General features: G+C 40.5%; 1 protein-coding gene across 2 annotated transcripts in view; it reads right to left on the bottom strand.

Annotated features, from left to right (window-relative positions):
• Positions 1-935: 935 nt before the first annotated feature.
• Positions 936-12,892, bottom strand: part of derl2 (derlin 2) — a 28,699-nt gene continuing 16,742 nt past the window's right edge. For both annotated transcript variants that reach the window (XM_061698200.1, XM_061698199.1), the window contains 3 exons: positions 9,512-9,707; positions 9,340-9,430; positions 936-1,937 (listed from right to left, as the gene is read on the bottom strand). In XM_061698200.1, coding sequence (XP_061554184.1) covers positions 1,829-1,937; positions 9,340-9,430; positions 9,512-9,707 — 396 coding nt within the window. In that variant the 3' untranslated portion in view covers positions 936-1,828. The remainder of the gene's footprint in view (positions 1,938-9,339; positions 9,431-9,511; positions 9,708-12,892) is intronic.

Here is a 12,892-nt window from a genome sequence, read left to right as displayed (position 1 = left end):
CCATATGTGCCCTGCGATTGTCTGGCGACCAGTTCAGGGTGTACCCCGCCTCTCGCCCAAAATCAGCTGGGATAGCCGCCAGCACCCCCATGACCCCAGTGAGGAGCAGTTCGGAGAATGGATGGATGAGACAGCACCCCAATTTCATTATTAACTGGGCAATGACACTGAAAATTCTGGTTGTATAGCAAGACAATAAAACGAGTGGAGAAATCGCTATGGCCCCTTGATTTCAAACCTTGCTTTGTATTCAGGTGTCATTTCTGATGACGACTGGTGAAATACTAACATGGTAGCAGCTGGTATGCTCATACTGTAAATAGCAAAATAGCAACCTGAGTAACAAACGTGCCAAGGCCAGTAGATCAATAAGGATTCTTACATCCTGCATTCATGGACTGTACTAACTCCATTGACAAGTGATAACATGCTAACAGTTGATATGCTAACATAACGTTCATCAAAATAACCTATGCGAATTGCAAATATCTTGAGTGAGCTGAACAATTTGAAGTTTCAATGGTTTGAATCAATTGGCAAATTTGAAAGAAAAGGTAAACCGTAATCATTTTGGAATTTTATTTTGAAAAAAAGTGGAAATTATTGGAATGTGTAAAAACAGTTTGGAATATGTCCTGAATGAGTTTCCAAATGGGGCCTTACCCTTTTGACGAAGAAATGTAATGGCAGGCGTGCTTGGCAGCCGTATGAGCCTTGGAAGTGGCTGCATTGCAGTGTGTTCTGGATTAGCCAGGCAGACGGCTTTGTTGACAAATGTTTCGAAACAGCCTACAGATTCTAATTTGGAAACCGTCAATCAGGCAATTTATATTCCTCCCAGACTGAGATGGTGGCAGTGTTATGGCCGCTAGAGCCGAACACCGGTTCTATAATAATAATAATAATAATAATAATAATAATAAATAAACAGGCTGTCCAAGTATGGGATTTATTGGCAAGAGGAATTGTTACAACAGAGAGACAATCTACCAAACACATTTCAGAAAAGTTTTTATGTTTTATTTCTTTCTCAGCCCTTGTGTATGTTGTTTGGATATCTTGTTTGCCTGTCCAGCCAGATCAGTTATAAACTTCATTTTCAGCAAAAAAAAAAAAAAAAAATATCATTTAAGGTTCTGGTGTTCATCCATTGACTGCATTAATAACCCTGCCCCGTGCTAATCTGTTATATATTATTTCTGCGTGTATGTTGGCTGTTTGAGCAATGGTGGGAAGTATTTGTTGAATGAGATTTTTCCCCCTCACTATTTAATCTATCACATTTCATTCTATTTGATACATGAAGATTAAAGCTGATGTTACAATCAGATTTTGCATTGTTCAACTTGGAATTAATATTTAATTCAAAAGAAAAACAATCACATACGTCAACATGACTGTACAAATTATACAGTATTGCGCAAATGAAAAACGGTGAGTAAAATAATAGAATCAAACAAAACAAGAAACCAGTCAACCAGAAGATATACATTTACTGTTAAACAGAGTTAGAAAACAGTGCAGCTTTTTGACTCCACCCTTAAACCCTTACAATCAAAATAATTGAAACCATGAGTTTAATTTTCCACAAATAAGACAAAAAAAAAACCAAACATGTTTACACACACATAACAAATAGTTTCTTCGGGTCATTTGAATCCATTTTTGAAAAACTAAACAATAACAAATGGATCTCTCCAGATGAGTTCTGCATTTTTTTTGCATTCTCCACCAACGAATAAAAATAATCACATCAATGCACCTCATCACAATGGTGGAACATTTTTGGGAGATACTTGACAACACCGGAGCATTCAAAGAGCAGGATTTAACCTCCAAAGTGTGGTGGCCCCTCACCCCAAGCAAACCCTCCTGGTCGATCCTCGGGCAATGGATTGTAATTGGCATCATCATCAGGAGTGTCAAACAGCATCTTTCTGGTGACATGGGAATGTGGGGTTGGAGGGGGTGAGGATGAAGATGTACAGATAATTGATTATTCAAGGCTCAAAAGTTATTTCATTGATCAAAGATAAAAGGTATAACATTACATCAAGAAGTGTTTTGACTGAGAGTTTACGTGGCTTTGACAACACCGTCATCATGGATTTGAATGTGTGAAGTGGAGACTTTCAGCTTGAAGACAAAATACGGGCTCTACGAATTTTCATATCATTTGATCGATAACGGTAAAGACATGGCCCACTGAATTTTCTTTTGAAAATGAATACATTCTTCTGATGGGTATTTGAATTATTGGCAGTTGTTATCCAACAAAAGGTCATAATTGTTTCTCAGGAAAAAAAAAACCTCGAAAGTAATATTTTTCAAACTTTTCATGGCAAAATGTCTTCACCCTTACGTGTTCCAAACCAGGTTTCATGATATGCAATATGTTTTCTGAAGATGCTAATTTCATTTTCGGATATATAGGATTTCTCTCCCATTGGTATGCCTTTTCCCGGAAAACTAACACAAATGCACCTTAAGGCTTGCGCAGTGTGTGTGGCTTGGCTTTTCATGAGTGGCTGACCAGTTGGCCATTGGGTTTGCCGCGATTCAAGATTTGAAATCACCGTTGCAACGTCGCAGCTTACAGCCAATCAGAATGCACAGAAGCTTCCGGTAATTCTGGGAAGCCGCAGGAACCACCATGGTGCTTTGCGCTGCCTAACGACAAGACCATCATCACATTGCCTCATTGTTTAGCCAGCAAATCACCAGTCGGTTGCACGTCCACAGGGGTTGACTTTCATGTCACTCAAGCAGAGCACACTCACCTTTTAAGGCATGTGCTTGTGTGCTGTGTGGATGGTGACCTCAAGTGGACAAATAAATAATTGCATCTATTATACATAGACCTTGGGGTGCATACTAAATTTGTTCCTTTGACCCCGTCTGTAAACGGAAACGTTCTTAAACCGAGTTAATGTCCAGCCATCCATTTTCGGTTCCGCTAATCCTCACTAGGGTCACGGGCGTGCTGCACCCTATCCCAGCCATCTTCGGGCGATAGGCGGGGTACACCCTGAACTGGTCACCAGCCAATCGCAGGGCATAGAAAAACAAACAAGAATTCGCACTCACATTCACACGTATGGGCAATTTAGTGTCTTCAATCAACCTTTTTTTTTCTTTTATGGTTTTTTTTCTCTCTCTTTTGTCATGGCAAAATGACAAAATATAGGCGATATAGTCTTCTCTTATATTATCCCCTAGTTTATTATATTATCCAATATATTATATCCCATAGTTTTGTGTGTGATGATTTTATTCAATAGTCATTTGTTCTTGTGTGGCCTAGTAGCTAAATTGTTTCTTAGTCTAAGTCCTTTCCGTCATGCTGTCTTGGCGACTGTACAGACCTCCCTTTTTTCTCAAGGACAAGGTGAGACAACTTTGTGACGAGGTCTCTCTCTTTCTTTCTTTTCCTCATCTCCCTCCCATTTCTCTTTAATCAGGCGTTGTTGTGTTCTTAAGCGACAGGGAGAGGCGCAAACCCCTTGAACTTTCTCCTTGCAAAGATTTTAATAAAACTACAAAAGACAAGATTGCTTCCTGATCTAATTTCCAAAACACACTTGGTGTCAGAAGTGAGATCCGAGGATTGACTGCTGATCGAGGGGACCCCGGGAGTGATTGATCATTCAGAACCAATGCACGAGTCCTGCTTCCACCCAAAGGATTAAGGACGGTGGTGCTGCCGGGGCTCTGGATGGTCGGCTATCACCTCAGGATCCAAACGGACCTGTTGTCCTCCAAACAAATGACTTACATAAGGTCAATTGGGCTCTTATATGGAGCAGAAAAAGAAACCTTACTCAGTAAATCTCCACTCATCCATTTGGTAGGTCAACAAATTGCTGGGAGTCTACAAAGAACATGAGAAAGCCACTGTTTAAAACACAAGCTACAGTCAAGTTTTGTGAAATAAATTCACAAGTACAAAACTTAGCCCAACGAATAGCTAATGCACACACACAGAAAAATAGACAAAAAGAATTGCAAGAGCAACATTTCGCTTGATTTTCCACAACTACAGTACTGCAGTTAAAAACAACACCGCAATTAATTCCCATAATGCTTTTCGTTGACTACATTGCCAGGACCGTCACTGTGAGGAATAGTGCCAATCCTTACGGCAGGAAATCGCCTGCTCACACCATGTCCGCATGGGCTGTTGTTCACAAATAAAATACCTGCATCTTCTCTTAAGTATTATATATTGACATTGAATTACATATACAAAACTTACACATTTAGATAATAATCATATGATAAATGATTAACTGGTCACTACTTTGTGGACTTCATTTATTGCAGGGTTTTCTGGACCCTAAATTGCTATACAATGACTACTTTGCAATTGTAGCAAAGTGTCATTTCAGTTTCAGTCCCAAGAAAAGATTAAATATTTACAAAAGTGTGAAAGGTGTACTCGCTTTTGTAAGATAGTGTATACAGAACAAAATGGGAGGATAAGCTGGCATGGGCCACAGCTTCTGCTCATGTTCTGCTGCAAGCTTCTCTAACAATGACAGTCAATCAAAACCTTGAATTTACAAAACGAAAATGATTAAACTAATGACAATTTTTTTTTATTACTGTTGTCAGAGCAACAGACAGTAAACAACTGTCATTGTACCATTTGCATGTACAATGTGGTCATGTCCGTTATGTATTTATGATTGTGTTATTATTATTGTAGCGTATATGGGTCAAATAAAAGTGTTATTAATTTAGGAGAAAAGAACGTGCTGGAAGCGATGCCTGCGTTACTTCCGGTTTAGCGTAATTTTCAATTGCAGAGTTATAAATCGAGCTATTTCATCGAGAAAAATGGGGCACCGCGTCACTTCTTATGTGCATAAAAGTTAGGGGAAGTGATGAGAAACCTTTTTATCAGTCTCGTAATCTGAAGGTTGCTACACTTTAGGAAATTCTGATAAGAGTTCCAGACGGCCAGAGGTTTCTTTCCTCGAACCCAAACACGCACAACAATGTAGGTAGTGAATTTCATGGAACATTTTATGATCTAACATGGGGAATCTACAGGGAAACAAGACAGAAAAACACACAACAAAGAATAGACGAACATTGGCAAAGGAAACGGACTTGTGATGTGAGATTGGTAGAATGAGCGTGTCGTGAACGCATATATCTGAGGATTCCTGTTCTCGTTAATTTAAACCCAAATATAAAGAAGAATCGCCTTTTATTGTCGCGAACATGCATGCATGCACACGAAATTGGTTCTCTGCATTTAACCCATCACAGCGAACACCTACACTTGTTAGTGGAGCAGGGGGCAGCTGAAGCGCCCGGGGACCATTTTGGGGTATCAGTGTCTTGCTAAAGGACACCACAGCCGTGTGTCCGGGGGATGTTGGCGGATGGTCCAGTCGGTGGTCTTAACCATTGGGCCACGGCTGCAACTACATATGCACTCATCTGTACTTTTAGTAGTCCGCAATGTCGGACTTGCGTGCCTTGAACACGATTGAGGCAGGCAAGTCGAGCTTCCGGGTGTTCGACCGGCCCGGTCCGCACGGGGAACAGGTGGATTTGGCGGAAAGGAAGAAGAAAAAGGAAAAAAGGAGCCCAAAATGTTCCCAGGCACGACGGCTGGGTGTCTCTGCTCACAAGCCCTTCGGAGTTGGGCGTGTTGTGCCCGCTTCCGCCCCCCCGGGGTGAGCTCAGGCCCCCAAAAAGGGTAGCTCGGAGGGCTTGCAGGATGCTCTGCAGTCGGGGATGGTCTGATGTGTCCTCGCCACCTCGTGGTGCGGTGGGTGTCCTGCCTGGGCCAGTCTTCAGCAAGTTGGTCGGTGAGACAAGAGCTGACCCAGAGCATTGCTCCGAGCGAGACAAAAAGGGGGTGCTTTACCCCCTCCCTCCTTCCTTTCCCACCACCTTCGGGCCCAAAAGGGGAGCTGGACCGCCTCTTATTGTTAATTTTCCATTTTGAGATTATGTTTGTGGTTTAAAACCAGTGAAATAAAATATTAATTATTGGATTTAAGAGAACGAGACCATTTTCCCGCTTTGCGTTGTCCCACGCCCATCCTCTTTAATCCCTGTAACAAATGTTTCAAATGTTATGTGATTGTTGAGAACACTACTATTTTAAATGTGGCATTTGTGGGGTGTGGAGTGAAACATTTCATCTGGTTCCGTTGACGACAGATTCGACAACAGACATTCAAGTTTGCAGCAATACGGTCACTAGTGGCGTGCATGTAAAGTTCTTAAAATATTAACTCCCAGTCGAGTCACAGACAGTCTTATGAAACCATGTCTGTAGTGTCGTTCTGTCGCCCATGGGTGTCGCTGTTGTCTGTTCCAACTGCCAAGTGGCATTACTCAACAGGGTGGAGGCGCCTTTGTTGGTGCAATCCTTCGACTGGCGGGGAGTTAATTAACTTAGCATCCGTGGGCAAACTCTGCATCCTTGGGTCTCCGCTTTGAAGGGCCAGGCAGCCATGATTCACTTAGCGTCGGCATGGCAAAGCAAATGTCTGTGTCTTGTTGAAGATAGTTTATGGTGTTGATCCGTTTAGAGTCTGCGTGTGACTCTGGACTTAACGAAAAAAAAAAAAACAACGAAGAAGCAGCGAAAACCAACGAAGAAGAACACGCACAAAGACATGCTTTTGCCCAATGGCAGTGGCGAACAAAAGTGTTAACTATGTTAAACTAAATGACCAGTCACCTCAGGGCAACACTTGGATTAAGATGATATTGTGCAAAGGAGGCTTTCACGACGTGTAGAAGTCTGACACGCTCCCTCCCGCTCCGAGCCTCAGCTTACACCGCGTGGAACGTCAGTCAAGTGAATTGCGTCTCACAGTATCACAAACATTAACTTTGTGTCTCATTGGTGTGGAGGCAAAGGAATCAACATTTTACAGAGCATTCGGTTCCATCCGTTAATTTTTATTTTTTTGGCGTTCATTTTAAATTTGTTTTTCCCAGTGTCGTGTGAAGTTATTTTTCGTGCCAAAATGCTGAGCTCTGGTGCGTACCCTTCAAAATAAAAGGCTCCATGCTTAAAACAGGAAGTGAAGTTAAAACTTGCACATATAAACCATTTGATGTGATAAAACAGTTGCAAGTAACTATTATAACAATGCTATATTTAACTTTTAGCTGAAAGAATAATTAATGAATGTTAAGTGAACTGGGTTAGTGGTCCACACATTGCATAGGTTAGATATTGATACTTATAAATACTATAATACTTATAAAGAACGCGGAGTTAAATCTTCATTTTAGTTTATGCTGCAGGCTGCTAAGAAAATGGATTTTCATAATTTAGACACCCTTTATTTAAACCATGCAAACCTTTTTGACCCAGCCACCTAAAAGAATCGGAACCGGAATCAAATTGAAGAACCGGGACTCGCTCAAATTCAAACGATGCATAATCCTCGTGACTGTAACTCTTTCTAGTATTTTTTTTTTAATATATGGGGCATTCCATGGATATGGTGAAATGTTACGAGCAATTATTAACGGCAAAATACATTAAAAGGCATCAAATATTAACACACAACAGTATCGTCAGTAATCAGGTATCAATATGAAGATATAAAATATTGTATCAAGAATTTTCCACCTACAATTATTTTGCAATGAACGATTTCAAATGCATTTTTTTTTTTTTTTTTTGACCAGCGCCGAAGTGTGACAGCAGTCATCAACGGAAATAGGCACAGTGTGAAAAATGTCGGCAAAATCAAGCAACCACTTCGCCAATATCTTCTAAAAGGATGCGGCTACCGCTCAACAGAAGTTAATGACGTTCCACGGCGAGATTTCTTCGAGGGACTTATTAGAAATAGGCATCGTGCTCGTAACTTTGTCGGTCAAAACGCGTTACGAGCAAGCGGCCGCTCAATTTCATAACTGTAAACAAACAACGGCTATTTGGAATTGAGGCAATAATCTCCCAAAGATATCACGGAAGGATCAATCAATTGCTTCAGAAGGAGTAGGAGACAATATTGACTTACATTTTTAAGTGTCGGTCATATCTTCGTTCGAGCGACTTGGACAAAATAACAAAAACAGTCGACTATTTTGCGACATTGATCACCCAGAACCATTTTCGGCTTACATAAAACCAGCGTACGGCAGCATTTGCACTTGATGGGAACATGTAGTGGCCGGTAGAACCTGGTAAGTGTTTTCAAGAAAATGAGGTCAAAATGTTACACGCTTCGATCTCAAACGGTCAAGTTACTGGCAATGATGAAAAGCGAGTTTGTATAGAATGAGATGGTTTCTTGTTTGAATCGTTGACGGAGAAATGATTCATGAATTTCAACTGTTTTCTATCGCTAGGGCAAAGGCTGTTTTCTGTGTCTCCTGACTGCACTGCTGACTAGCTGCTAATTTTGACGAGTCACAGCAGTGTTGAGGATGTGGTCATGATTACGCGCATCCTTTAATCGTTATTATTAAACTTGGATTCGTTCCGATTAGAAATGCCTCGTGTCAAACGTTTGTAACTATCTTTGATAAAGACTAACACAGCATTAACAAATTGGACATAAATTGGTTTGTGAACCTACTCTAACCCTAGTATTTGTGTGAAAAATTCCCAAGGTTTTCGTACAATAAACAGTTGTCCATGTCCACATCTCGAGTCAGTGTTACAAGCGACCACTGGTCAAATAATGGTCATATTAAGTAAACTATGTATGTTTTATCCCATGAATCCCTAAACGTAACTGGTATACTTCAAAGAAATTTTACGAACATATTTTCAACAAAATGATTCATGTTCTTAAATTTTTCTTACATGTCACAAGCTTGCGTTACCACCTCAGTGGAATGACCCATATATATTTGCCTATATGAATCGTTTTCATTTTATTTCAAACTCATCTTGCAACATTAATCTTGAAAATAAGTGGCTTAGATTATTTTATTTCTAAAAGGTACATCGGAGCTGCATGGATGCTGGCGTGTATATCGCCTTCGTAACCCTTAAGATAATACCATTTTAATGATCGGTGCGTTTTTCAACTAATAGTTGAGGTTAGGTTTCACAGAACAAAAATGCAAATATTTGAATTCGTAATTAGTGAATAGACAAGAATTCGCTGTATTTTTGTTGTTGCACACCACACAGAGAACCAGGTCACACGCAGGCATGCAAGGAGAGATGTCAGCAAACAGTGCTCCAACCTATTGAGCTGAGGTTGGAGGGAGGGTTTGGTGCCTTGCTCAAGGGCATCTTGAAAGTAGCCAGGAAGAAGACTAGTGTCTTTTAGCCTGAATGCAGGGAAAACTGCATTTCTGGTGTGTAAATGGGTATAAGTCTTAGCAACTCACATGATTGATGGAGTCTTCAGCCATCTTCCACCACCCGGCTGGTTAGGGAAGACGTCTTCCAAGAAGAAGTAGACATGCCCAACAGCGATACCTTACAAAGGCAAAACACATTCCAACAATATTAAGAGAGATCATTAACCACAAGGTAATTGCAGTTGACTGTTAGAAATACCTAAAAGATCTATAATGATGGAATTGCCCAGCAGAAGTGAAAATCCCATGAGCACCCAAGGCAGGAAGGGTGCCTGGAAATTCAAAAGGCCAAAGAAATTCATACGGACATTTGGATTTCTTCGACTCCATACATACACCAACATGATTGTGAAAGCTTGGCCCAGGAACACCAAACTCACAAAGGTTCCAAATACCTGAAATCATGTTAAGGAACCCAGAAAAGTAAATTGAGAGTTTTCCCCTGCTAGAAATGGTTACATATTTATCATTCATTGTTATTCTCTGAGGGCGATGTGTCTACTATAAACTAAAACAAGCATTTTAGTTTTATATACAAAACAAATAATTCAAGTAATCTAACTACTGTATTTACAATGCTGTCTTCAACTTGAGAATTTACGAGGAAAATACCTGTACAATTCAAGACAAAATAAATTGAACAATTTGTAAAAGATATATGAATACTTGGGCCACCAACATTTGCTCTGTCAGTTAGACTTTACTTTGAATGCGCAAAATTTTAAAATCAATAACTTTGAAAATATGACTAGGCGCATGACTAGTCACAGCTGTCAACATGGGAGATCATACCCATATAAAACCAAGGCACCATTAAAAATAATTGCTGAATGATAAGCTTCTTTACAGTAATTGATGAAATAAAAAGACTCCAGCAGCCCGCGAACCTAGTGAGGAGAAGCGGTAAAGAAAATGGATAAATGGATGGATGGATGGATGGATGGGATGGATGACAATAAAAGCCTACACGCCTCCTTGCATCAGTGGGTTTTCTTGCTAAAATTTGAGTTAGTTTTTATTACAAGGACCATTTCTGCCACTACAGTGTTCAGTTCGCGAGCAGACTAAGCCTACGACTCGAAAATGCACTTTCCTGGATGCCAAAATTTACAGACAACTTGGAGTTATTTAAATTCCCAAGTGTTAGGTAATTTGTGTTATTCGGGCTACCATAATACAGTCCCCACCAAAAGTATTGGAATGGCAAGGTCAAATCCTTTGTTTTTGTTGTATACTGAAGACCTTTGGGTTTCAGATCAAAAGATGAATGAGACAAAAGTTCAGAATTCCAGCTTTTATTTCATGGTATTTACATTTAGATGTGTTAACCAACTCAGGATAGAGCGCACTTTGTTTGAAGCCACCCATTTTTCAAGTGAGCAAAAGTATTGGAACAGACATTATTAAATTAACTTAAAGTGAAAAACATTTAATATTTGGTGGCATAAACCTTACTTACAATGACTGCATCAAGCCTGCAACCCATTGACTTCACCAGACTGTTGCAGTCTTCATTTGAAATGTTTTTCCAGGCCTTTACTGCAGCCTCTTTCAGTTCTTGTTTGTTTCTGGGAGTTTCTCCCTTCAGGAGGTAAAGTGCATGCTGTGATGGGTTAAGGTCTGGTGATTGACTTAGCCAGTCTAAGACCTTCCACTTTTTCCACCTGATGAAGTCCTTTGTTGTGTTGGCAGTGTGTTTTGGGTCATTGCCTTGTTGCATGATGAAGCTTCTACAGATTAGTTTGAATGCATTTTTCTGTAAATTGCCAGACAAAATGGTTTTGTAGACCAGAATTTATTTTGCTGCTACCATCATGAGCTACATCATCAATAAAGACTAGTGAGCCCATTCCAGAAGCAGCCATGCAAGCCCAAGCCATGACATTACCTCCACCATGCTTCACAGATGAAGGTTGTGTGTCCTTTTCTTCTCCAACGTTGCCTTTCCATCACTTTGGTAGAGGTTAATCTCGGTCTCATCAGTCCATAAAGCTTTGTTCCAAAACTTTGTGGCTCATCTCTGTACTTCTTTGCAAAATCCAATCTGGCCCTACAATCTTTTTTGGGGGTGATGATTGGTTTGCATCTTGTGGTATGGCCTGTATATTTCTTCCCTCAAAGCCTTCTTCGAACAGTGGATTGTGATCCCTTCACCCCTGCCCTGTGGAGGTTGGCAGTGATGTCACTGACTGTTGTCTTTGGGTGTTTCTTCACAGCTCTCACAATGTTTCTGTCATCAACTGCTGTTGATACCCTTGGCCGACCTGTTCGATGTCTGTTGCTTAGTACACCAGTAGTTTCCTCTCTTTTTCAGGACATTCCAAATTGTTGTATTGGCTATGCCCAATGTTTGCGCAATAGCTGTGAATGATTTTCCCTCTTCTCTCAGCTTCAAAATGTTTTGGTTTTCTCCCATAGACAGGACTCTCGTCTTCCTGTTTGCTTAACAGCAAATGCAGTTTTCACAGGTGAAACCCAGAGCCAAAAACAAGCACTAATGTTTACGCAATCAATCTAAAAGGCAACACTTGAGCAACGAGAACCAGCCACCAGTCACATGTTCCAATACATTTGCTCACTTGAAACGTGGGTGAGTTCAATTCTGAACTTTTATCTCATATTCATCTTTTGATCTGAAACCCAAATGTCTTCACTATACAACCAAGGAATTGACCTTGCCGTTCCAATACTTCTGGAGAGGAATGTATGTTGAACCGTAAAGCATTGTGGGGTTTATAATTAGCAGAAAGTATGTGCCCAAATGTCTGTAGTGTGAGCCACATCCTGAGTAACGTGTGCCCGTAATAAACATTTAATTTTCCCTGAAGTGTCTCTATTCTGTGAAACGCGTAGACATCACCAGATTATGGATTTAATCCTTGGTGATGCTCTGTAAAGCCTCGACTGCAACTGTCTTCAGTTCTTGCTTGTTGTTCTTGGGGCATTTCCCCTTCGGTCTTCAGCAAGTGAAATGCATGCTCAATCAGATTCCAGTCAGGTAGTTGACTTGGCCAATGCATAACATTCCACTTCTTTGCCTGAAGGAACTTTGGTTGCCTTCGTAGTACGGTCATTGTCCATCAGACTGTGAAGCGCAGTGAACCCAATGGGTTATAAGCATTTGCATGAAGAGGAGCAGATAATATTGCCTGAATCACTTCAGTTCTTCCTGCTGCTTTTGTCAGTAGTCACATCATCAATAAATACAAGGAAACCACTTCCATTGGCATGTGTATCCAGTTGCCAAGGCCAAGATGCTCAGCTGCCCAGACAAAGTGAAATGATAATCCAAACCAGTGACAACAGATGTCTGACCAGAGACACTCTAGCCATCTACTCCGATCTCAAGGTAAAACTAAAAACCCAAAACCTTCCAGTTTATGTTCAAAAGGCACTTGAATGTTATTCACACTTAATTCCAAAAAGTTGCATAAGAATTTTCTTTATTATAGAAATACAGTATTTTTGGGTTATTGTGTTTTGAAAGTCAACTTTTGAAATAAAGCCCAACAATTTTTAACCAGGTAGCACGGTGTACAACTGGTTAGCACATCTGCGTCACAGTTCTGAGGATCTGGGT

The sequence above is a fragment of the Phycodurus eques genome, chromosome 15 (assembly GCF_024500275.1).
Source record: "Phycodurus eques isolate BA_2022a chromosome 15, UOR_Pequ_1.1, whole genome shotgun sequence".
In the NCBI taxonomy this organism is placed as follows: Eukaryota; Metazoa; Chordata; class Actinopteri; order Syngnathiformes; family Syngnathidae; genus Phycodurus; species Phycodurus eques.
Note: the sequence above shows the minus strand (reverse complement) of the source record. Positions and strands in the feature narration are given on the sequence as shown.